We start from the raw sequence: 27732 nt of genomic DNA on the forward strand, positions 1-27732 counted from the left end.
TTTTTTTTTTTTTTTTGCGGTACACTGGCCTCTCACTGCTGTGGCCTCTCCCGTTGCGGAGCACAGCCTCTAGACGCGCAGGCTCAGTGGCCATGGCTCACGGGCCCAGCCGCTCCGCAGCATGTGGGATCTTCCCGGACCGGGGCATGAACCCATGTCCCCTGCATCGGCAGGTGGACTCTCAACCATTCCGCCACCAGGGAAGCCCTAATGTAGTTTTTAATGTGCTCAGCCTCATGTTAAACAATGCTGGGCATATGAAAAAACAAACAAAATATCATCTTTTTCAAAGGAAGATCAAAATCTAATTTTGGGCATAAGACTCCTCTAGAAGATGCCATAAGAAGATAGAAGAATGTAAGTTGTAAACAAGTTTTGTTTTAAAAATTCCATTGTTCAGTGGAAGATCATTTTTCTGTGAGTCAAAATACAGCTATCATTCAAACAGTGGGCTAACTCTAAAAGACTTTGAAATTATTAGCGATTAAAAGTCATGCTATTGGACTTCCCAGGTGGCGCTGTAGTTAAGAATCCACCTGCCAATGCAGGGGACACAGGTTCGATCCCTGGTCCAGTAAGATCCCACAAGTTGAGGAGCAACCAAGCCCAGGTGCCACAACTACTGAAGCCTGCGTGCCGAGAGCCTGTGCTCCGCAACAAGAGAAGCCACTGCAATGAGAAGCCCGCGCACTGCAACGAAGAGTAGCCCCTGCTCGTCATAACTAGAGAAAGCCCGTGCGCAGCAATGAAGACCCAATGCAGCCATAAATAAATAAATTTATTTAAAAAACAAAAAAGTCACACTAGTGTTAATATAAAATGAAAAAGGACTTGTTAAAGTGCGCACAGGTGATGCTAGTGTGATATATGGGCTGCTGATGGCCACTCAGTGATATCAGACAGCCCAACACATGGGATATTGACAGCATGGTCGGTGGGTAATGTAGTATTAGAGGAAAACGCTATAAAAGTTCTTTTATCTAGTTAAAAAATCACATACTTCATGAAAATTTGCTACTGAGCAAGAGTCATTCTACTTGTACCAAAAGGGAGAGCTCTGAGAAAGAGGGGCATTGCTAAAACAGGCAGATGACACTGACAGATCTCTTCCAAAGAGTTCTTGGTTCACACTCCATTTCACTTCTGTAGATGCTGTTGAGGAAAATTTGGATACAGATGATAATTTTTAAATTATTTTAAAAATTTAAAATTTTTTTCTAGCTTTGCTAAGGTATAATTGGTATACAAAAAACCACACATAATTCATGTATACAATGTGGTGAGTTTGGACACAGGTATAGATTCATGTTACCATCACCACAATCAAGGTAATAAACATATCCATCACCTCCAAAAGTTTCCTGTGTCCCTTTGCTGTGTGTGTGTGTATGTGGTGTGTGTGTGTGGCGGGGGGTAAGCACACTTAATGTGAAATCTACCCTCAACAAATTTTTAAGTGAACAATACCTTATTATTAACTCTGGGCATTATGTTGTACAGTAGATCTCTGGAACTTACTCATTTTGTATAACTGTAACGTGATACCCATTGAACAACAACTCTCCATCTCCCCCTCCACCTATCCCTTAGGAAGCACAATCCTACTCTCTACTTGTATGAGTCTATTTTAGATGCCTCATATAAGAGGAATCATTCAGTGAATACAGATTTTTTTAAACCTTTTTATTGGAGTATAATTGCTTTACAATGGTGTGTTAGTTTCTGCTTTATAACGAAGTGTATCAGCTATCCATGTACATATATCCCCATATCTCTTCCCTTCTGCATCTCCCTCTCTCCCACCCTCCCTATCCCACCCCTGTAGGTGGTCACAAAGCACCGAGCTGGTCTCCCTGTGCTATGCGGCTCCTTCCCACTAGCTATCTATTTTATATTTGGTAGTGTATATATGTCCATGCCACTCTCTCACTTTGTCCCAGCTTATCCTTCCCCCTCCCCGCATCCTCAAGTCCATTCTCTAGTAGGTCTGTGTCTTTATTCCTGTCTTGCCCCTAGGTTCTTCATGACCTTTTTTTTTAGATTCCATATATATGTGTTAGCATACAGTATTTGTTTTTCTCTTTCTGACTTACTTGACTCTGTATGACAGACTCTAGGTCCATCCATCTCACTACAAATAACTCAATTTCGTTTCTTTTTATGGCTGAGTAATATTCCATTGTATGTATGTGCCACATCTTCTTTATCCATTCATCTGTCGATGGACACTTAGGTTGCTTCCATGTCCTGGCTACTGTAAATAGAGCTGCACTGAACATTGTGGTACATGACCCTTTAAATTCTGGTTTTCTCAGGGTATATGCCTAGTAGTGGGATTGCTGGGTCATATGGTAGTTCTATTTTTAGTATTTTAAGGAACCTCCATACTGTTCTCCATAGTGGCTACACCAATTTACATTCCCACCAACAGTGCAAGGGGGTTCCCTTTTCTCCACACCCTCTCCAGCATTTATTGTTTGTAGATTTTTTGATGATGGCCATTCTGACTGGTGTGAGATGATATTGCAATGTAGTTTTGATTTGCATTTCTCTAATGATTAATGATGTTGAGCATTCTTTCATGTGTTTGTTGGCAATCTGTATATCTTCTTTGGAGAAATGTCTATTTAGGTCTTCTGCCCATTTTTGGATTGGGTCATTTGTTTTTTTGATATTGAGCTGCATGAGCTGCTTGTAAATTTTGGAGATTAATCCTTTGTCAGTTGCTTCATTTGCAAATATTTTCTCCCATTCTGAGAGTTGTCTTTTGGTCTTGTTTATGGTTTCCTTTGCTGTGCAAAAGCTTTTTAGTTTCATTAGGTCCCATTTGTATATTTTTGTTTTTATTTTCATTTCCCTAGGAGGTGGGTCAAAAAGGATCCTGCTGTGATTTATGTCATAGAGTGTTCTGCCTATGTTTTCCTCTCAGAGTTTGATAGTGTCTGGCCTTACATTTAGGTCTTTAATCCATTTTGAGATTATTTTTGTGTATGGTGTTAGGGAGTGTTACAGGTAGCTGCCCAGTTTTCCCAGCACCATTTATTGAAGAGGCTGTCTTTTCTCCATTGTATATTCTTGCCTCCTTTGTCAAAACTAAGGTGACCATATGTGCATGGGTTTATCTCTGAGCTTTCTATCCGGTTCCATTGATCTATATTTTTGTTTTTGTGCCAGTACCATACTGTCTTGATTACTGTAGCTTTGTAGTATAGTCTGAAGTCAGGGAGCCTGATTCCTCCAGCTCCGTTTTTCTTTCTCAAGATTGCTTTGGCTATTCGGGGTCTTTTGTGTTTCCATACAAATTAGTGAATACTGATTATTTTTTATCACAATCTTCTCTTCCACAGGACAATAAGGAGTTACTCACTAATACAAAATAAATATATTTTTCATTACTGCATGATGCTTAAAAAAATTTTAAGGACATAGGTGTCTCTAAATTAAGATTTGTTAATATTCAAACCTATTTTTTTCACTACACATTTAGCGTTTATGTAATATAAGGATTTCCCCCTTGTTTTTTTTTCCAAATATTTATTTATTTATTTATTTTTGGCTGCGTTGGGTCTTTGTTGCTGTGTGCGGGCTTTCTCTAGTTGCGGCGAGCAGGGGTTACTCTTTGTTGCAGAGCGCGGGCTTCTCATTGTGGTGGATTCTCTTGTTGCGGAGCATGGGCTCTAAGCACCTGGGCTCCAGTAGTTGTGGTTCGTGGGCTCTAGAGCCCAGGCTCAGTAGTTGTGGCGCACGGGCTTAGTTGCTCCGCAGCATGTGGCATCTTCCCAGACCAGGGATCGAACCCGTGTCCCATGCATTGGCAAGCGGATTCTTAACCACTGAGCCACCAGTGAAGTCCCCACCTTGTTTTTGTATGTTTTTGATCCATATAAAATAAGTGTCAGAGAGATCCTTTAATTTTTTCATATGACAGTAAAGAAAAACTTTTTAATACAAATATGAATTTTAAGCAAATTTATTTTTTATCATGTTATGTCACACATTAATTATTGGGATGCCTTCAAACATTATTTCTTTGAAAGTTATCTAAACTCTGGAAATATTCATAACATACTAGATTATTTGGACTAGCAATCTTTTAATGTAGTTATTTATTTTTAATTCAGAATTAATTTTTCTTTAAAGGTAATTTTGAAAAGGGTAATTATTTTCCCACTATACTCCAGATCAGTGGTTCTCAAAGTGTGATCAGAGGACGTTCCGGGTCCCTAAGACTCACTCAGGGTATGTACGAGGTTCTCCCTTCTCTAGCTGCACATCTGGGTAAGGCTAGAGTTTTTCCCATACTTGAAACAAAACAACATATTGAATGCAGAAGCAGATGAGAATCCAACTTTCTTCTATTAAGCCAGATAATAAAGAGATTTACAAAACAATGCCACTCTTCTAAGTACTTTTTTATTTTGGAAAATAGTTACTTTTCATTAAAAATGTTATTTATGTTAAAACATACTGGGTTTATTACTGTTACAGTTTTACTTAATTAATAAATACTTAAAAATTCTTTAATCTCTATTACAGCGGTCCCCAACCTTTTTGGCACCAGGGACTGGATTCGTGGAAGAAAATTTTTCCACGGATGTGGGAGTGGGGAAGTGGCAGATGGTTCAGGTGGTAATGAGAGCGATGAGGAGCGGCACGTGAAACTTGTCTCGCTCACCCGCCGCTCACCTCCTGCTGTGCGGCCCCATTCCTAACAGGCCGCAGACAGGTACTGGTCTGCGGCCGTGAGGTTGGGGACCCCTGCTCTATAATATCGAGATTCTTTCATCTCTAATATATTAAATGTGTATAGCTATTTGGGATTCTCAGTAAGTTGGAGAGTAAAAAGGGCTCCTGAAGCCCGAAAGTTTGGGAACCACTACTCCAGAAAACTTAACATTATACATTTGAAAACAGAAAATAGAAAGAAAAAAACAAAACTGTGGGGGCATCCCTGGTGGCGCAGTGGTTGAGAATCTGCCTGTTAATGCAGGGGACATGGGTTCGAGCCCTGGTCTTGGAGGATACCACATGCCGCGGAGCAACTAGGCCCGTGAGCCACAACTACTGAGCCTGTGTGTCTGGAGCCTGTGCTCCACAACAAGAGAGGCCGCGACAGTGAGAGGCCCATGCACCGTGATGAAGAGTGGCCCCTGCTCACCACAACCAGAGAAAGCCCTCACACAGAAACAAAGACCCAACACAGCCAAAAATAAATAAATTAATTAATAAACTCCTACCCTCAACATCTCCTTTAAAAAAAAAAAAAGAACAAAACTGTAGTAATAATTTAAATGAAAGAAAAATGTGAATGCAGTCTCCTTCCTGCTCTGAATGCTGAAGCCCAGGTTGAAGGCAGGTCATGACTTAAGTGGAGCCTGAGAAGAATTGAAGAAGAAGGAAGTTAGAGAAAAATGGGGTATTAAAAACCATCAATCGGGCTTCCCTGGTGGCGCAGTGGTTGGGAGTCCGCCTGCCAATGTAGGGGACACGGGTTCGTGCCCCGGTGCGGGAGGATCCCATGTGCCGCAGAGCGGCTGGGCCCGTGAGCCGTGGCCGCTAAGCCTGCGCGTCAGGAGCCTGTGCTCCGCAACAGGAGAAGCCACAGCAGTGAGAGGCCCGCGTACCGCAAAAAAAAACACAAAAAACCATCAATCCACAGAGAGTAAACTGAGTGACAAAATCTGGACTAGAAGCCAAAGTAATGACAACCAAGGAAACCAGCAGGGGGTAAAGTTGAGAGGGAGAAGTGGACAAAAAAGCAGGCAGATAAATGACTGAGAAGCCAAGGACAAGACAAGGCTGAGGTCAGAAAATCCTTCCCAGAGAGATTAGCTGAGTATCATTTGTCATCTTTTTGAAACAAAGTCTAGAGGTTCCTAGGCAGCCGGACTTTGGGGGTGGTTCCTCCAAAGGTGTCATGTCTTGGAGGTCACACTGGTGTGCGTCTTGACAGCCATTTCATCTGATATCTTCTCAATATTTCTCTAGTTCCAGGAGCTATTGTTTCCTTCCTACTTCTGACTTCCCCTTCCAATTACCTGGGTAGGTCAGGATAGGGTCTGAGCACTGGCACTGCCATTCAGAATAAGTGTTGTTTTCCTAGAAAATAACTGTTAAGCAAGCCACAAGAGTCAATGGGCAGCTACCTGAACAGTCATTATCGCCACTTGAAATTAGCTTCAAGAGCTACTATAATTAGCATCTTCAGAAGCACGAACAGATGGCTTTCACAAGTCAACATTACAACAATATTGAAATCCATAAAATACACCTTCACTATGTACAAAATAACTTGAAGAATGGTAGTTTTTAATTACTAACAATTTTCAATTATAAAAATACACATTACTAACATTCTAACTTATGTTTCCCAGAAAACTAATGTAAGGCGAGGATTAACATTCAGGTATTTTATTTGGAATGTGCAAACCCAATGCAGTGAGAATGAGGAAAAAGGGAAATGCAGCAAGGTAAGAGGTGACACAGTGCAGTAAGCCCACTGGCTACATTGAGCTGTAAAGACACAGCAGGTCACATGGGTAGTTGTATCCAACTGGCACACAGTACTTCCCCAGAGGAGCTATACAAGGTCACCATGCCTTGAAGAAGTTCATGGGAAGGCAGAAAGAGAGGGAATTTACCTGCCCAGGAACCTCCTCCTGTTTCCCACTGGTGAATTTTGGCCCTGTGGTGTTAACTTTTTCATACCTCTGGGTTGCATATGCAGTCTTTTTGGCAGTCACTTGTAATGCCATATCCCTCCTCATCAGATATCATATCTCATTCAAATCTAGAAGTGGCAGAAGAGCCAGAAACTTAAGGTGTGTGTCTGGGTTGGCTTAGTTGCATGAATTAGCCAGCAGGCAATCCAGCCCTCCCTGGTCTGGAAGACAGGCAGGTGGAAGGAATCTAAGAAGGCCCATAAGAGTTTTGTCCAATCACGGTTCACTCTTGAGTTTTTATCTGTCACAGGAAAACCAGATCGACAGCAGTGGGACCACAGTTCTGCTTTTCTAATTTGCTGTATTTTACTGCCCATCAGAAAGAGCTTTGTGTCCCACTTACATTCTTTGTGCCATTGTTCTAGTTGCCAATATGAAATGGATAATCATAAAATGGCTTGGACATGTGGGCTTTTTCTGTAAAGCCTTATTTTAGCTCCCCTATTTGAAATGCCCTAAATATTCAAAGAAATACATCCTTTCATCCTCATAAAATCATTTAAGAAAAAAAATGAATAATTTAATAAGAATGATTATACAGATTTGTACAGTTTTAAACCTCCACGGAAATCAAGATTCCTTAATATTGAAAGAAATCCCAACTTTGCTGTCTGCCTCCATGAGGGGAGAAAGAGAAATGGATAAGAGGTATAATTTTAGAGTAACATCAGAGAAAAAAGCTCACCATTGGAATAAAGTTGATGAAATGTGGGCCCTTCATTGAGATACACAGCAAATATACTCCTGTGCTGGGAGTGGAAAGGTTGAGGGAAGAAAAGCAGGAAGAATTGAAAAATATGTGAGAAGAAAGTAATGAGGAATTAAGGGGGAAGAAAAAGGAAAACCAGTTTCTGCATGTGAGAATGATGGATAGAGACAGAGGTGGTGAATGAATTGGAGAAAAGGAGAGGGACTACAGCACCAGATTTCTGGTGGTCTTGATCCTCTTGGCTATCTCAGATGTGGTCTAGATCTGTGTGGACTCTGAAACTTCAAATACTTTTGGCAAGTTGGGGTGACCTAAACGAGTAGAGACTACTGCTGTACTTCTTCCAGGATTCAGACAAGTAAAGCAGCATTTCCACATAAAATGCTCAGCTTCATCTCATTTTCTTTGCAGGGGGACTCCCTGGTGGTCTAGTGGTTAAGACTCCATGCTTCCACTGCAGGGGGCAAGGGTTCGATCCCTGGTTGGGTAAGCTCTGCATGCCTTGAGGTACGGTGAAAAAAAAAAAAAAGAACTCATTTTCTTTGCAGAGATTGAGACCATAAGTCTTATTTTGTCTCTCTGCTATTTCTCTGGCTTCTTAGGCTCATTTTTGGTTTTAACAATGACCAAAGAACATGATGTGAAGTACAGAACTGTGCTCCTCAAATCCTTTGTGGAAAGAGGCAAAATGTAAATTATTAATGGGTAAATAAGCAGACAAATACCTTTAAATTTTCACAATTCTTTTTTGCATAGCTTCTGCTTAATTTAGCATCCTGTTTTCTGACATATCAACAAGTACATGTTGGCACTAACATGTGTGGTGAAAAGACTTGACAACTGGAGCTTTGTTAAATTCAAGAATGACAGTTTTAGCCTACAAGGATTTGAAAGCTAGGAACTGCTATTTGAAAATGCAAAAATCAAATGTGGGACACTGAGAAAAATACTGAGGTTTTCCTTTCTGAGTCTAACATCTCCAACAACTACACAATTTTAGCCAAGTCTGATTATTCCTTTATCTTCTTGACCTAACAGAAACCTGGGCATCTCATGACTACCTTACTTTCTTTAGGGTCTTCCCAAGTGGTGACTTGTTTTCATGCCAGTAGGAAAGGTACCATAGGGCCTGGAAGGAGGACAGGGTGTCCTTTTTGCTAGTCATTGCTATGTCCAAACCATTTCTCCTCCCTTATGCCTCCAACAAAGAGGCCAGTTTAGCCAGAGGAAAGTGACAGAGGAGGAAAACAGTAGATGATGACAGAGTCTCCTAATGGCCAGAAGCCAGGTTGAACATGGTAAGGACTTGATATTTTTGTATCAGAGAGGTCAGACACATTTGGAAGATTTTGAGAGAGGAATGACATGACTTCAGTTAATTTTTAAAGGGATACTCTCACGCTTGGGAATTCCCTGGCGGTCCAATGGTTAGGACTCTGCGCTCTCACTGCTGAGGGCCCGGATTCAATCCCTGGTTGGGGAACTAAGATCCCACAGGGCCAAGCAGTGAAACCGAAAAAAAAAACCCAAAAAACAAAAAACAGATACTCTGACTCTTGTAGGGATGAGGATGGGAGGATAATTGGAAGAGTTAAATCAGAGAGACTCAATAAGAAGTTATGGCAGTTATCCAGGTGAGAGTTGATGGTGACTTACTTAGACCCAGGTGCTAGTGATGAAGGAGGTGAGTGAGAAGTAGATGAACATTTTTTTAAGAACCAACAGTATTTGAAGATGGACTGGTTATGGGGTATAAGAGAAAGAGAAATGCAAAGGTTGACTGCTTGTTTTTCCACCTGAGAAATGGGTAGAATAATATTGCCATTTACTGAGATGGTGAATAAATAGGTTTAGAAAGATGCTAATACTATCGTGTCCCTGTCCATTGTACTGAACTCACCTACCATTCATCCCCTTTTACTACAGCTCACTGATCATTGAATTGATCTTTCCAGAAGCCAAGATCATTTCCACTTCTGAGCCTTTCCACTTTGTACTTGATAGTTCTTTGTCTTGAATGTTCTTCTCCCAGGTATTTCCGTGTGACTTTGGACTCAATGGAGAGGAGAACGGTAGGGGCAGGTACGCAGAGGAGGTGACGGTTCAGAGGTGGAGGCAGTGATGAGCAATAGACATGGTGGGGTGGGACCGACAGAAAAAGTAAACTGTAGAGAAACCAGTATTCTGTTTTACATTTAACAAGACTAGTATAATGCCAATATGGTTCTGACCAGTATGAGAAGACTAATAAGCATTTCACTCAGATAAGCTTGGCTTTGAAAATTGTGCAACAGTATTCTTTGGTAGTTCCGTAATAGCCACTTCCTACTCTCTGCAGACTCTAAAACATCTGGGAGGCAAAAAGGGGAAAAGTAGAGCTTTCCAATGGAGAAGGATCCCAAGGATTGGAATCGAATTTAAGAAGACAAAAATGGCTCTCAGAAGCTCAACCCAGAAAGAAAAACACTTGTCTTTCAGAACCTGAAACCTCTGTAAATCAGGTAGGTTCAGAAGACAGCAGCTCTTCCAAAGGAGGTAACCTCTCCTCCTTCATTCTTAGAGTCTAAAGTATAAGACTTCCTGCTCACAGATGCTAGAAATTCTTTCACGGGGAACAGTCTTTTACTTGACAGTGAATGAAGGAGGCTTAAAATATTCCTAGGATAGATAACAAGCTGAACAAAGTTTATACAAAAGATCTGGCTGATGCCAGACTTTCTCTAGAAACAGGTTTGGCTTATCAGAGGGAGAGAGAAAAGGGAAGAGAACATGATATATAAAGTAGAAAGGACATTAGATTTTATACACCTCTCTCTCCTATTTCTTTCATCTCTGTATCTCTCCCTGGCATTAAGAATATATGGGGGTAACCTTCATTTAATATCTCTTATCTTTAAAAAGATCTCACCCTTCAGTCCCTTACCCCTCTTCCTGCTTCCAAAGCGTAGCTCTGCTCCCCTTAGCAGAAAACCTCTCCAGAGCTGCCTCTGCATTTTCTCCACTTCCTCCTCCCTTTCCCCATATATTTGTCAGTGAAATTCAATCTGGCATCACCCCAAGAACTCCTCCAAAACTGCTTTTATAGAAGAAATCAGTGGTCTCCTTGGAGGAGACTAACTACTTTTCTGATCTTATCTTACTCTGTCAGCAGCATTCGATATATTTGATCACTCCCTTCTTCACGTGAAATTAATTATACCATGTCACCATTTTGGTCTGACTTACTCTAAAGGCTGCAGAAGTATTTTAATACTTCCTAACTAGTCTCCCTGCTTTGATTCTTAGTCTTTGCAATCATTCCCTCTGCACACAGCAGACAAAGTGATATCTTTAAGATGTAAATCAGATCCTGTCACTCTCCAACTTAAATGTTGGCATCCCATTGTTCTAAGAGTAAATGCAAACTCTTTACCAAGGCCTTAAAACTCAGGATGGGGTGGCCTTACCCTTTTGAGCTAATGTCATTTTTCTCTATATATACAGGCCACTCAACTCCCAGACCAAGCTCCAAGGCCTTCACACTTGCCACGCCCTCTTCCACTAGACCTTCTCACTTCACTCAGAAAACAAATGAGAGGCCTTCCCAGGTCACTGCATCAAAGGTAGCTAAACACATAATCATCACTCTAATCCCTTTATAAAATTTACACAAATCTGTGTTACCATTTAGTTACAAATTCATTATTTGTTTCTTCCACCAGAACATAAGCTCTATGACAGCAAGGGCTTGTCCATTTTTTACACATTAGTACCGCCAGCGTTATTTACCAACACCTGGTATATAAATTTATTGAATAAATAAATGAGGGATGGTACTAGTGTTTGAATACAAAAGGTTGGGGGCTCAAAGGAAAAAAATCCCTGGTTTAACAGCTCTGGTTAGATGAGATTAGATGTGGTTAGTCACTTCTCCTGCCCTTCAAATCCGTATGACATTTTTGTCATGTTATCAACAGCAATGGAGTGGAGAATGCCTGTCTCACAGGCAGAGCTAAGTACCCAGATCTTCTAGAGCCTACACAGATAATAGCTTGTGATTTATAAATTGTGAGCCATAAAGGGTCACTATACCACTTATTCAAGATTGCACTCTCCCATGGGTAAATGGGGAATGCTCCAAGAAATATAATTAACAAAAGCTCTGGTGAAGTTAACTGACTTTCTAAATCCACTGCAGCAGGTACTGATATTCCTCACAGGATATAGAGCTTTCACAGCTTCTTCTTCAACCAGCACACTTGGCCTTTAGTGTGATACATGCTGTGTATCAAACATAACCACAGAGGAGATTAAATGAGGGTGAAATGATGAAAATTAGACAACAGAAGAGTGAGAACTGGAGTATACTATGCATTCCCACAGAAGGAGAAGTGAGATCCTTGGTAAGCAGAGAATTCTAGGGATGCAGCTATGAATTTTCTGCTTTGTCTTTGTGCAAGTCAAGGGACAGTTCAAAAGAAAAGCTTTGCTGGGTTCCTATTCACATATTCCCCAATGAGGTGACTTCAATACCTGCATGGTCAAATCCATGCAAAAAAGAAATTGATATCAGGTGCTTACAAAAAATGAATATAATGTTAGCCTCCCAAATTTTCTTTTATGTTCATGTTGCCAGGGCTGGAAGAAAATAAACACATATATAAATTTTTATAAAGGTATCAGCCACTTTAAAAAATATATATAAAATATAAAAAATAAAAGTGAGTACCATTGTAACATTATCATTTTGGTTTATTTCCTTTCAGTTTTTAAAACTGTGCATATTTCCTTATATATTTCAAATATGGAAATACAATTTTGTTTCTTACAGTGTTCACTGAAAATACCATAAAGTTTTATGAATACCCAATGTTCATAAGCAGAATGTAAAAAAGAGCTTCCTAAAGTCCCTGTGTCATTAATGGCTATCCTATGGTTAGACACTTACAACTGCCTACGTTTTGTTACTAATATAAATCATTCTGTAATGAACATCCTTGGTTGTACTTTTTTAAAAAATGCAATTTGAATTCTGGCCCTACCATTTAGAGCCCTTCATAAAGTCTCTTATCCTATGTGAGGATTATTTCAATTTCTTCATGGACAAGATGGGGATAATAATTGCTACCCTACCGTGTTATTGTTGTAAGGATTAAATGAGAATATATATGAAATCTCCTGGCTCATGATAGATGTTCAGTGCCTTTCCTGAAAGAATTTGTAAAAGTAAGGTAGATATTTCCTAGTCTTCTATTTCCAATTTTCTGTCTTCACATAAAAATTAATCCAACTAAAACAAAGTATAGAAATACAAGTATTTATGAGGGTATTCCAGCCCTAGAAAGGAAAAATGCCTAATAAACGTGAAAATATAGCTTTATCTTTTTTTCCCTAAAAGTGTGGAAGACAACTTCATTAAAATCTTAAACTATGTCCAATATAATCTTCTTGCTGAATGGTAATCAAAGAGGGGGATTGGTGCCTATTTGCATTCAAATTTAAACACCTTCCTTCACCTTTTTTTCAAGACTGGGATGAGAGCTGTACTACTGTGGTTAAGCTCCACGGAAGTTTTAAGGCCATTTCTTATGTTTATTAATTACTGTTGACCATCAGGGTCACACCTGGGTTACTACAGACCTGAGTATCAGCCAGGTCCTATAGACATTCAAGTTCTAATAGAACTGAAACAAATTCATCATTTCTTTTTTGTTCTTTTTAGTTGTTTTCACATGGTCAAGGCAGTACTTTTCAAAATACTCTAAAAATTACCAAGAAGGCATGAAAACAGCAATATTTAGTTCTCATTTTATATTGCTTTCAGTTGGACAGCAATGACTCGGTTGCAGAATTCCCAAACCATTTGAAGTGAGGGGCATATATTTTCAAGGCCCTGAGATCTCCCTTTGATCCTAAAACTAAGCGATCATCTATGAGATACTAAACTGAGAATTTACATATTCTAGAAGCTTATGACTTTGTAACCTATCAAATACAAAACCAAAAAGTACTCCTGGAAATATTAGCATTTAAGTCTCATCAGTTACATCTTGGGGTTGAATCCCTTACTGAGGATAGCTTTGAATAGGGGAACACCTAGACACTCTTAGAAGCTTTAGCTCCTTGATGTTCTAAGACAATTAAGACTTTCAGATACCCTGGTTAATATTGTTCAAAAATGCTAAAAACTTCCTTAAAGAAAGGAAAAGAACAGGCTGTAGACACAAAAGGCTTTTAAATGACCCTAAAAGTGATATAATAATGCTCTGGGGCTGGAATAGGAAAGAGATACAAGAAATCTTAATGATTTAAGCTTTGAAAAAAAATTCCCTTGTTGATTTTGTTCCATGGCAGTGTCAACAACGAATTGGCACTTGTCATCTGCCTCTACAAGGATTAAATCATGTGCTGCTGCAGCTGCTGATTTTCAACACCCCCTGAAAGGAGTTCAGGGTGGAGAGCAGAAATGAGAAACTCTGTGCTCTGGGAAAACTGGCAGAACAGGTCTTCAGATAGTTAGATATTTTCAGGATTTGATTTTATGAGCCCAATTCTCGTATCTCCTCATATCTAGAAAAGCACTAAAATCCTTCATGGTGACCACTGCTCCTCACGACGAGCAGAAACCTTCTGCAAAATATATGTGCTTGATTGTATGTACTCCCCCTTTACCAAAATCACATATACACTGACCTTCCCCCCTACCTCTTTGGAGCAGTTTCTCAGAACTATCTGAAATGCTGTCTCCCGGGCTATAGTCCTCATTTTGCCCCAAATAAAACTTGACTCACAACTCTCACATTGTGCATTTTTTTTAAGTCGACAGCAGTAGCTGTTTCTCGTTGTAGAAGTCTGGATTTGCCTTCCTTGGTGAGGAAGCATCTTAACATCTTAACCCAGAGCTTCATTTTTTCTGAAGGGTTCAGATGTTTCCAGAAATCAATAACTAAAGCATGTCAGCTCAGTCCTTCTCAAAAGTCTTTTTCTTTACAGTTATATGCATCTCCTCAATGCACTCCCAACAGCCTGTCCTTAAATCTCTTCTGGATTAAACAGCTCAGAGCATAAAAGTTCCATGTATGACTAATTGGGTAGATATGCATACATTCCATGCTAATGCCCTACCATTGCTTCTTCTCTTGATAGTTTCCAGGACTGTCAGGGCTCAGAGAGGGCAGTGGAAAGGGGCCTATGATCCATGCAGTGGGCTGGTCTGGTCCTGTCTCTGAATGTCTGATCATTATTCAACCCCATGATGTGTTCCCCAGCTGTCTATAGCTGCTAATGCCCTTGCCTAACCCTGTCTCTAATGTAGTAAGCATCTGGCGATGGCTGTGGTGCACGGCTGCTTTATCCTCACTGTAGAGACCATGCTCCCATGTGTTACGTAGCTGTCCTTGAACCCAGAAGCCAATGTGGTAAGAACAGAGTGAGGGAGAAACAGCTCTGAGAGAGAGCTGAATTTATACTGAATATTTACTCTAAAGAAATTCTTTTAAACTAAAAGAGACTCTTAAACTGTAAAAAACTAAGATATCTTTGACTGAAAAATTTAAGTACCTTTCCCCCCAGATATCCAGTTGGTACCAGATTCAGGAAGAATTTTAATCATCATAGAACGCAAAGAATATTTAAATTTCTTTTTTTTTTTTTTTGCAGATATAAATATGGTAGGTAAATCGTGACACTCATCCACATTCCCCTTCATAAAATATGTCAAAATTTAAAAGATGATGATAGTAATATTGGATCCACTTTGATTTTGAAACTGATCATGACACCCAAATATGTCCTGACGCTATGATGGAAAAACAGTTCTAAACTATTCTGATCTCAAAATTTCAAACAAAAATCTTCCCAGTGACAGTGTGGTATTCTGTGGGGAAAAAAGCATCGTAGATATAACTATCCATTTGATACATTTTTCAGACTTCTGGGGTAGAGATAAGTATGAGTAGCTTTGAATGTACTGAATGTACCCTGTGATACTGACACTTAGAGCAGAGAGCAAACTGGAACTCCATATACACAGCCACATGTGGGACCATCACTGCATCCTACCTACGCATAAGACAAAAGGCAAAGAGAGCCACACCCGGCAATGTTTTGTACATTACACACTCCTTCGTTATTCTTCTCTCATTTGTTAGTGGATATTGTATACTGAGATGCATTAAACTAAAGTTTTAATAACACTTGGAAAAGAAATATGTTGCTTGTTTTCTCTGCACACAGGAAACTCTTGCTCACTCACAGTGTGACTTGAACTGCACTCAGCTTCTGTGTCTGTGTGTCAACAAAGGTTTTTTCATCCTTTATCAGATTAGCAAGGAGCAACATCTAGTTTCAGTCCCATATCTGGGCCATGCTTATTCCTTACTTTTGTTTTTTTTTTGGTCTTTTTCTCTTTCAGGACCTAGCTGGTATCAATAGAAAGGGCTCAGATTTGGGACTCAAAAGTCCTCCGTTCAAATTCTCCATGCTATCGTGTCCTTTGGGGAAACATCCCTTCTCTAAAACTCCCTTAAGTAAAACAGTCCCATGAGGCATTGTTGCATTAACATATGAAAGGGGCTACTACATATTGTTGAATAATTAAGTGTGGGTCCCATTCTTATTAGCATTATGCTTCTTTACTGTTAAAATTGCTGGAGTGGCATATGGTGATTTGAAAATGCTTACTTTAAAAAAAAAGCTGTTGTTAAGCTAATTCTATACTGAAAATTATTTGGATCTCTTCTAATCAATATCCTTTGCACACAGTCATTCATTTTCTCTCTTTCAGCAAATTAATGGTTTTGGAGTTTCAGGACTTAATCTTCTCTTAGCCTTCTTTCTCTCCGCTCTTCTTACATTGTCTGGATGAACACAGCTTTGATCATCATTCAACTTTGTACCATAAAGAAATATAAAAATAAAAATTTGTTAAAATGTTTTTCCCTGTTAACACTAAGATTATAGCTTTTCCCCTTCTCATTAAGATAGGAATCCTAAGTTTGCTTTGAGGCTGATCTGTGTTCCTTCTCAGCTTTCCTGGTTGTGGTCCATCAGGCACCACTCCCCAACTCTGATCTCCTTGGGCTCCTCTCAACTTTCCTGCTGCCCAGCACCTCTCCTTTGGTTACAAGGCCTTTCCCACTCAGTTCTCTGAGAAGTTTCTAGTCTCTTTCTTCTACTAGGGTATGGTAACATAAGCTCTTCCTAAGATTTCCTCTGGTTTGGGCTAGTCACCTCCTTTTTGCCTCCACAGGCTTCATAAAAAGGGTGAAGATCACTTTAGATCCAACCACTCACTACTTGTAAAAGTACCAGAAGGTTGGGACTTCCCGGGTGGTGCAGTAGTTAAGAATCGCCTGCCAATGCAGGGGACACAAGTTCAAGCCCTGGTCCGGGGATATCCCACATGCCGTGGAGCAACTAAGCCTGTGCACCACAACTACTGAGCCTGCGCTCTAGAGCCCGTGAGCCACAGAGCCTGCACACCACAACTACTGAGGCCCGTGGACCTAGAGCCCATGCTCCGCAACAAGAGAAGCCACTGCAATGAGAAGCCCGTGTACCACAACGAAGAGTAGCCCCCGCTCACGGCAACTAGAGAAAGCCCGTGCGCAGCAACGAAGACCCAACGTAGCCAAAAATAAATAAAATTTAAAAAAGAAAGTACTAGAGGGTTAAATGTGATAGCTTGAGTAGATGGTGTAACTGCAAAGTATGTTTCTTTCTGGGTAATAGCACACAGGCCAGTGCCTATATTCTCAATCTCTCTCTCCCTACTTCCCTTGTATCAGCTTGCCTCTGAATTATGTTTACTTTTTAAAAGGCAACAAAATGCCTGTGAAAGATCAATAAAATGAGAGGATAGATAAGTGAGCTGAATTGTGACAGATTCTAGCAGCGTTTCTATCAAGGAAGAAAACAAATCAAACTGCAACGACTAGTTCTCTGCAAGAATGTTCAGACTTCCAAGTGGATCTTTGAACGGTAAAGCATACAAATCAGGCCAAGATTTTAACATTCCACCCTGCTACCTCTCTTCTCTTGTAGACATATACTTGTCACAAACTGAATAGAAATATCCCTATTCCTATTCCAGGAAACCTGGCTTAATAGTCCCTATGAAAATCAATAGGTTCCAACTGACAGAATGCTTGAAGAAGTTTCACTTCACTTGACACAGCTTGTTATCGGCAAGCTACTTTCCTTAATGTGTTCTGAGACCTCAATTGGGCCCAAAAAGTCTATTTGAGCTAGTGATTTATTATTCTCCTCTCCATCACTGACCAAGGGAGACCCTGACTCCACTTCTAGAGCATACCCATTAGTTGTTAAAAGTAGTTATAGCAGTGTTTAATAGATGCATATCTTTAACTCAGATTGACCTAGCCATCTCTCTTACGTATATCACAGAAATTGAAAAATGAATGGCCTGTGATCAGTTTTCCATGTTCCCAAAGGTTAGACAGAAAGAGACAAGAGCAGGTAATCCTCAGTTTGCCAAGTGGTATAAATGTTATTATTTCTATTTCAGAACTGAAAAACCTGAAAACTCCTCTAATGGAGACATCCTGGAGATTCAACCACCAAGAATTTGAGGGAGGCCTGTGTACATTCTGTAATTTAATCTAGAGCAACTTTTCAAAGTCTCCAGCAGCATCATAGTTACATACTCAAAGAGCTAATTCATAAGAACATAAGGAAAAATGAATACAAATTAAAAACTAACTCACAGAATGATTAGCAAGTCACAACGTGTGGCTCTTCAACTGAAAGGAGGATAAAAGGCCTCTTTTATCCTTTAGCACTTAATGGAAATTTTATAAAAGCTAGGAACATTTACTAGGTGAATGCTAATTAAATTATTTAAGAAAAGCCTTTCCAGAAATCTATAGATCACTTTACATTACAATAACTAAAATATGACAAAATTTAGACCTAAAACAGCTTCTAAACTATGGATCAAGTCACAGTGCTCCAATGTCAAGAATCAGAATAGAGCAGTAGGGTTGAAAGTGTTCCAAATCTAGGAATCACGGGCATCCAAGATTTGTCTAAGTATGAGGTCATATGACCAGAAATCTTTAGTGTCACATTAAATTTTATTGATAATAGTAAAACATATACCCATTTTTAGCAGATATTTTAAAAGCAATCCCCAAATGATATAATTAGTTTATTCATACAGCAGTATACAATATGTCTGGTGCTGCTTACTGCTTAGTTTTCAATCAAGCTAATGAAAATATGAGAATTACACAGAATGAGCTGATACTATTATAATATAAAATATCTGTGTGAACCCATTACAATTAATAATAAGAACAATGTTCACCATTTATTACATGCTCCCTAGGTGCTGAGAAATATTTTACATAAGTTATCTCATTTTAATTGTTACTAAAATGTCACGGGCTAGATGTTCTTAAACTCATTTCACAGATGAAGAAACTAAGATTGAGAGATTTACATAACTGTTGTAGGGTCACACAGGTAGTAAGTGGCAGAAGTGATCCTGAACTCAAGTTGTCTGGCTCCACAGCCCATGATCTTACCCCACAACCACATAGCCATTCTTAAGGAGAGTCAGAAGACCTATACATTCTGAACTTATACACTGAGATTGGCTCTCAGACTCATAAATTCTGAATTTACACACTGAGATTAATTCTTAGGCTCAATACTGGGTATTTCATGCAAGGATTTTATAACAATCTGAATGCAATCTTTTTCAAGAGTTGAGCCACATGGCTAGAAATGTCATCATGATTTTAGAATTCAAATATTTGTCTTCAAAATTCCAGGGACACTATAAATGATTGATGATCATAATTTTCTTAAATCTCAATCTGTTCTTGAAAATGAGCCATATTGATGGGCCTGAGTGTGATTATTTAGACACACCCTAAGGGATGTACTCCTTAGGAAAAGAGATAATGCCTGTGACTCATTCCTGAAGTAGTGACTCCATTATCACCAAAATTCTTCAAAAGTTGTGATTCCATTTAACTCAGCAAAAGTCAGTCCAGAATGAAGGTTCCATCTGCATAATCTGTTCAAATTTTGACATTTTCTTGAATCTATTATTTTCCTTCTGTGCAGTTTTAAGTTCAGCATATTAAAAAGTCACGTAACTAAATAACATCAATAAAAAGGTCCCATCTTGTAAATCACTTATTGTCCCACTACCTGTGTGTCAGAACCTTTTAACGCCCCAAAGTTGTTCATCTGAGGATGCAGCTTAGAAAATCTTTCTACTCTACTTCAACTTCTTCTAAATATTGCATAAAACGGAGATGATGAAAGGCTCATGAGTGAAGGAAAAAAGGAAGCCTTGTTTCCTTCACCCTGGATTCGTTTTACAAAGTTCACAGTAAAAGTTTCACTGATATCTGCAAGCCAATTACATACAAGGTAATGAGGTATTTATGGGCAACAAAAATGGCACTGCCTGTGAATCTGTAACTGTTTTAAAATAAAAAGTTACAAAATGGGTCACCTTTCCCAGGAGGAGAGTAGGTATGGCACTCCTAGTGACTTGATGAGTTCTTCAGTCCAAGGATCTCTAATACTATGTGGAAAAAAATTTTAAAAAATAAACAACCAAAGGAGCCCTTCAATTCATTTTCCTCTCTTGTTTACCCTCACTGCCCTCAAAGCTTTATCCTCATTAATGACTTGATGAGACAAATGGATACTGTTTCTGGAAAAGTCCAGGATTTTCAGTATAGTAAAAAGTTGGTTCAATTATCATTTTCTGTTTTCTGGCACTTCAATACATCTATAATAGAGAGTCACTGGTGTTTATCAGGACACTTAGAAACTGTAAAATCTTGTAATGCTTTCTGAATGTCCAGAGAAAAGTTATGTTGAACAGGATCTCAATGTTGAAGTTTGGTTTAACTCAAATTTTCTCATATATTGAAATTCTGAAATCTAGCATGGATACTAGTATACTGTCCTAAATTTAATAACTATTGATTTTTGCCATATTTTTTTTTCTCTCTCTCTCCCTATATGTGCACACACATACACACACTCACACTTTTCTTTCATTGTGAACTATCTGAACGTAAGTTGCAGACATTAATGATGTTGGTCGATATGTATTTTAATGTATTCTAATTCTAGAAATTGTAGTTGTCTATAGATAAAGAACATGGTATTATATCCACATATAAAATATATGGTAATTTAAAATATTTTAATTATAATTACATGTTAAGTTCCCACAAGGATATTTTATTAGCCAAAATACCCAACTGTCTGAACATAACAAGCTACTTTATGTTTATTACCAGTATTAATTCTGTCCTGTACTTGACAACCAATGGAATGTGGATTTCTCCATAAGAGTAGATGCTTTAGTCTATCTTCCTATGGATAAATTAGAGTCTTTGTCTATCACTCAGACATATGGGTGCTTAATGGATTGTTAATGACAATCAGGGTGTTTTATAGGGGGAATAAGTCCCTTACTGCCTATGTAAACTAAATCCTTCCTAAAATATTAAGCTATGAGAAAGGAACATAATATTGCCACAAAATAAATTTTGGGTAAACTGTCCTGAAACAGCTTTTAAACAGATCCTGGGGAAGAGGATTAGTGTTATCAAATAATTAACTTGTGGAAGAGATAGGGAAATTTTCTTGGACTTAAAAACATTTATATATGAATCTAATCACCTATAAAATGGATAGGTTTTCTTATGTTTATTAGTTTCTTGAATGTGATAAAAGTTTTATTCAACTTCAGATAGATTATTGAGTGGAATATTTTGAAATTCACCTTAGAGGTCCTCTTTTATTGATAGGATTTTGGATGGAATTGTGTTCCCCCCTCCAAAATATGTTGAAGTACTAACCCCCTAGTCCTTAAAAATGTGACTTTATCTGGGAATTAGTTGTTGTAAATATAGGTAGTTAATTTAAGATGAGGTCATACTGGAGTAGGGTGGGCCCCTAATCCAATAGAACTGGTGTCCTTATATGAAGAGGGAAATGTGAACACAGACATGCAGAGAGGGAACATGATATGAAGACATGCAGGGAGAAGACTGCCATGTGACAATGAAGATAGAGATTAGAGTGATGCAATGACAAGTCAAGGAACATCAAGCATTGCTGATGGTCACCAAAAGCTAGGAGAGAGGCATGGAACAAATTCTCCATCAGTGCCCTCAGAAGGAATCAACCTTGCCGTCCCATCCCCTTGATTTCAGACTTCTAGACTTCAAAACTGTAAAAGAATAAATTTTAATTGTTCTAAGCCATCCAGTTTATGGTAGTTTATTACATCAGCCCTATGAAATTCTTACAGATAGTTGATAGATGATAGACAGACAAACAGATGTAGACAGATAATCTTTCAAACCTCTTAAGTTTGGGTCTAATCATAAAATGAGGACCCAAGGAATTATCCAATGAAGTGGTATAGTAGCCCCAAAGTTGTTAGTTGAACCACATAAAATTGTCATTTTTTATAGGTCAAGAATAGTTTAATAGATGAAGTTTTATGTGGCTCAATCTAATAAATAGATTACACAGATCATTCAAGTTTTCTGAAGCTCACTTTCCCCATCAAGAGCAGATCTTTAACTGAATTTGCTAGAAGAATACTTTGTTTCCCCTACATCACTTTTCCTCCATAAATAGATTCTTAGTCTTAAAATAAGATCATAGGCTTCATTCATTTCATTTGGATAAGGAAGTTCTCTCTTCATGACCTATATAGAATTAAACACTGGAGGCAATTTCTCTTTGAGGTTTTGCCTGCTATTCCTCTTGTTTATACATCTCTGGGCATGGTTGATTCTAGGAGACAATGCTGGGAATTCCAACTACGTTAAAAACTGAGGTTTCTCCAGGGGATTTCTCTCATTCCATTTGGTACAACAGTAACTGTGTTTGACAACATCTGCCTTACTGCATCGCTCTGCAGCTCCATCTGACACTTGGTTCCCGTCCACATTTTCTTCGTGCCTGTCTTCTGAACAAGATGTTTCCACAACAGAGGTGGAGGAGAGAAGACAGGGAGGGCAAATCAGAGCTTTACTTTCTCAATGAATAAAAGTCATGAACCCACCAAGTGTCTTCACTTCTCTCTTATTCCAATTCATCCAAAGATTTTTGACATAAACAAATATTCTCTAAACCAGCCCCTTGTCCTTTGGGATTCTGAGCATTCACAAGTCATTTCTGAATACTCATTTTCCTAGATGTTTATATAGCTAGTGCCTTTCAAAGTTTCCTCAACTATGAAAATAAAATAACCACACACAAATTTTACTGACAATTTTTTAACCAGCAAGAAATGATACAACCAAGTCCAAAAACATCTCTTGTGTCACTACTGCTAAAGCATGCCAATATATTTTCATGAAAAGCAGATGTTTAACAGGAAATTCTATTTCATGAAATTTTAATAATCCTTAGTTCAAATACATTTTATGACTATAAGAAATAGATTTAAGAGAAAACTCCAAAGGTTATCAATCAAAAGCTGCCTCTACATTCTGGAATCATTGGCTACACCAAATAGGAAATCCAGAATAAAGACCTTATTAGGAGCAATTGCCATTTAAACTATTACCTTCTTCAGTTATACTGTTCTTGGTGCTTGAGTGGCCTTAAATTCTAACAGATTGTTTGAAAATGTCATTCTACTTGACTGAAAACATTGTGCCATTATTCTCTTCTTCATTATATGAGAGTCTAAAATTTCCCTGTGCCAGACAATACATAAACAGTTGGTGATATTAAGCTGACTTTAGAAAAAAAAAATCCCTTGGCCTCAAAGAGGTATTATTTGACTTCAAAAGTTACAGTATGTCTCTCCTCAGCATATGTTACATCTGGGTTTTCAGAAATATATATATTTCACATATTTGTTCACATAAAATTTGAGAAAGGGAAGAATTTGCTATAAAAGAATATGTTGTCTTTTTGTGGTTTTATAAGGGGAAATTACCTAAGGACAGAAAGTATAAGTAGGGCATTACAATGACAAATATTCTCTGGGGCACAGGGAGTATAAAAATGCCAGTATTATATGCTGGCATTTGTATTTTGAACTCTCACCTTAGCATTTCTTACTTATTGGAGATGAGCCTAAGTAACTTTTGCCCCCTCAGCTCACCTACAAGCTTAGGGTAAAAAAAAAAAAAAAAATCCGAAAACAAAATCCTTCCTTCTTGTTCAAATATGAACTTCTTCAATGAGCAGGTTCAGTCCCAGATACATTAGCATTTGCCTGGTTGTACTTTACTGAAGTAAACCCACCATTTGAAAATCAAGTTAGAAGCTGATGACTTCTTTAACAAACGCATCTATTTGTGTTTCATTTAGGTATTTTTAAATAGCAACCTTTTCTAGTATATTAAATTGTGATTGGAGATTATATAAATGTACATATATATCTGAAAACATGACAGTTAGACAAAGCAAAGTTTACCTGGAAACTCTAAATGTCTTTCCATTCCATACTTCTCCTCCCCACAACCGTATCTAATTTGAGATCCAGTTGCTTTCAAAGAATCACAATTTCCATCAAAAAACAACCCATTTGGCTGCACTCTCATAATCATGATTCAAATGAGTTAGCTGCACATAGCAGCTCTCTGGCCCTTTTGTCCTTCGAATCAGGGCTCCTGCCTTCTCCAGGTCACAGATCCCTTAGAGATGCTATTATATAATGAAATAAACTTACTGTTTTCTTTAACACTTTGAGAGCATAAGGCTTCTGGGTCCCCTTCTGTTTGCATCTGTATACAATGGATGTAGCACCCCTTGAGGGGGAAAAAGACAAAAAGAAAATGTTATGCTTTGGACAAGAAATTAAGGGGAAAGCTTGAAAATAAGTATGTCTTACATTTACCCTCATAACTGACAAGTGTTTATAAGTTCTATTATAGGACTGGCCCAACTGTTGAGAGGATTTTTTTCTCATAACTAAAGATAGTGTGCTCAGATTTTCCTGTCTGCTCTTTTTCTCCTAGCTCAACGCTATACAAGTAACCTGCCTAAGGCTGTTGCCTTCAGTCATCTCTGGAGAAGAGTAAGCCTTATGACTTCAGGGAGAGGGTTTAATTTCAGCACTAGGCTATAAGGGTCAGGAAAGTCTCCACTACTTGGCAAGGGTGCTGGGAACCCTTGAGAATTTATACCACTTCATTTGGTTCCCTAGCATTCTCCCAGAGCCAATATTAGTCCAATAGAGATATCGGTTCCTTCATCTTGGTGAATACTGCTACCACTTACTCACACGTGCCTAACAAAAATGATTACGTGAAATGTCCAGGAGAAAATCCTATTAAAATGGTCAAAGATATACAGAGAAAAAGTAAATTTATCACTCTATAAAAAACTTGGAGAAGTAGAGAAAGTTTTTTACTTGTAATGCAGAATGGTAAGAAGAAACTCAATAACTATCTTTATGTATGTGATACATGTGCGAAGTTACTAAAAAGAGAACATTAAAAAGCAGGACATTGTGGTCCTGATGCTTCCTCTCCAGTCATGAGAGCAAGAGAACAAGACAGAGATAAAAAGAGATGGAGCAGGCTTAAGTACAACCTTAGAGAACTTCAGATAAGTCTTAAAATAAGATCAGTTGAAGTAAATCTGTCATACTTTAAAGATTAGGCCAAAGGACCTCTCATGATACATTCAGTCCAGTGGTTCTGAAATTCTAAGAAAGAACAAAAGAAATATACAAATCAAGCATATTCCAAGCCACCCACGCACATCAAATTTTTAATAGAGCCAGCAAGAGTCAGGAACTGGTGGTGTAAATGTTAATAGGTAAGAACAATTTCAACACATTTTTTTAAAACTGTGGTAAGATATAACATATACACAAAGAAATAAAGAGTTGCAACGGAATAAATGGAGGTAAATATAAAATTCTATTTTCTTTATTTTTAATTGCTCTAAATTATATCTGTATAAAGCAGAAATATTAATTCACTGTTTATGGCATATGTAAAAGTAAAATGTATGACAAAAATAGCACAAAGAATGGGAGAATTTGAGATAATACTGTTAAGTCCTTATATTACATGTTAAGTAGTATGATATTATTTAAAAGTAGACTCTGATTAATTAAAGATGTATATTGTGTAACCTAGGGCAATGAATAAAATAATTTTTAAAAGAAAAAAATCAATAATGAAGCTAAAATGGAATAATCAGAAATGAAATGCTGGGGAACAAAACAAAATAAGAGATTAAAAAATAAAACAACTAACAATATGGTGTATTTTAATCCAATCATATAAAAATTACATTAAATGTAAATTTTATAAGCATATCAATTCAAAATAAAGATCATCAGTCACATGCTACAACAGACTCCACTTAATCTTCAGTCTCAATCTGTAGCAATGACCTAAACAAATAATTCCATGTTGTTTTAAGAAAATTTTGTTTATGCTGAAAATCTACCACACTAGGGTACCCTCCAAATTTTTTGTCATACGTAAACTCGTTCAGCCAATGACTTGTTTCTAATAAATGACTCATTACTTCAGGTTCAAAAAAACAAAGTAAAGATCATCAGATTAGATTGAAAAAATCAAGACCAAACTATACACCATATACAGTTAACCAATTTTAATATAAAGGGTAAATAGGTTAAAAATAGAATGATAGACGAGAGATACTATGAAAACACTAGACAAAAGAAAGCAGGAGTAGCTATATTAATATCATGTCAACCAGACTTCAAAATAAGGATAAAGATGAACACGACTTAATTATTACGACGTCTATTCCACAAAATGACATAACAAATGTAAATGTGTATGCACCTAACAACAGTGCTTCAAAATACATGAAGCAAAAACTGATAAAACTGAACAGAGAAACAGACAAATCCACAAATACAGCTGGAGACATCAACACACCCTCTCAGCAGTTAATAGAGAAAGCAGAAAAATTACCACTGAGGATATGGAGGACATGAACAACATTATCAACTAAACTAAGCTAAATGACATTTAGAAAATACTACACAAAAACAGCAGAATACACTTTCTCTTTGAAGTTAAAAGATTCATATACTTGATTTCCTGACTTAGTATAATGCTACACTAATCAAGAGAGTGGTATTGAAGGAAGAATAAACATGTAGACAAATGGAATGGAAAAAAGAATCCAGAAATAGTTGTACACATATATGGCTAATTGGTTTCTGACAAAGGTAAATAAATAGGCAATTTGGTGGAGAAAGGACAGTTTCACCAAGTATAAATAGTGCTGGAACAACTGGATACACATATGCAAAAAACAAAAGTAAAAACAAAAAGCCTTTATCCAAGCTCACACTCTATGAAAAAATTACTCAAAATGGATCATAAGTATAAATGTAAAATCTATAATTCTAAAACTTAAAAAAAGAAGAAAGTTTTGTGACCTTCAGTTAGGCAATGATTTCTTACATACACAGCCCAAAGCACAATAATTCAAAGAACAAAAAAAAAATTGGACTTCATTTAAATTAAAAATGTCTGCTTTATGAAAGACACAGACAAGGAGGAAGTTTTTATAATCACATATCTGATAAAGGACTTGTATCTAGAATTACAAACAAACTCAAAGCCCAATAATAAGAAAGTAATGCATTTTAAAGATGGGGCAAAGATTTGAATATATATTTCACCAAAGAAAATATATGGGGGCTTCCCTGGTGGTGCAGTGGTTGAGAGTCCGCCTGCCGATGCTGGGGACATGGGTTCATGCCCCGGTCCGGGAGGATCCCACATGCCGCGGAGCGGCTGGGCCCGTGAGCTATGGCCGCTGAGCCTGCGCGTCCGGAGCCTGTGCTCCGCAACGGGAGAGGCCGCAACAGTGAGAGGCCGCGTACCGCAAAACAAAAAAACAAACAAACAAACAAAAAAGAAAATATATGGATGGCAAAAAGCACAAAGAAAGATGCCCAACGTCATTAGTCATTAGGGAAATGCAAATTAAAACCACAATGAATCACTGTAGAAATCAAAGAGGAAATCAAAAAATACCTAGAAACAAATGACAATGAAAACACAATGACCCAAAACCTATGGGATGCAGCAAAAGCAGTTCTAAGAGGGAAGTTTTTAGCAAAACAATCCTACATCAAAAAGCAAGAAATATCTTTTTTTTTTTTGTAAAGGTTTTTTTTTTTATTATGTGTAACACAGACAAAGTTATTTAAGTCAATAAATATTTTTTGTTTGTTTGTTTTTGTTTGCGGTACACGGGCCTCTCGCTGTTGTGGCCTTTCCCATTGCGGAGCACAGGCTCCGGACGCGCAGGCTCAGCGGCCATGGCTCACGGGCCCAGCCGCTC

At 38.1% G+C, this 27732-nt stretch overlaps 1 protein-coding gene across 3 annotated transcripts in view; it reads right to left on the reverse strand.

The window, feature by feature from the left end:
* The window catches only part of CAMK4 (calcium/calmodulin dependent protein kinase IV), a 226411-nt gene that overhangs the window by 93528 nt on the left and 105151 nt on the right, over nt 1-27732 (reverse strand). For all 3 annotated transcript variants that reach the window (XM_024743346.1, XM_024743345.1, XM_024743344.1), the window contains exon 3: nt 24113-24191. In XM_024743346.1, the coding sequence (XP_024599114.1) occupies nt 24113-24191 (79 nt within the window). The remainder of the gene's footprint in view (nt 1-24112; nt 24192-27732) is intronic.

The sequence above is a fragment of the Neophocaena asiaeorientalis genome, unplaced genomic scaffold, assembly GCF_003031525.2.
Source record: "Neophocaena asiaeorientalis asiaeorientalis breed wild unplaced genomic scaffold, Neophocaena_asiaeorientalis_V1.1 scaffold26, whole genome shotgun sequence".
Taxonomy (NCBI): domain Eukaryota; kingdom Metazoa; phylum Chordata; class Mammalia; order Artiodactyla; family Phocoenidae; genus Neophocaena; species Neophocaena asiaeorientalis.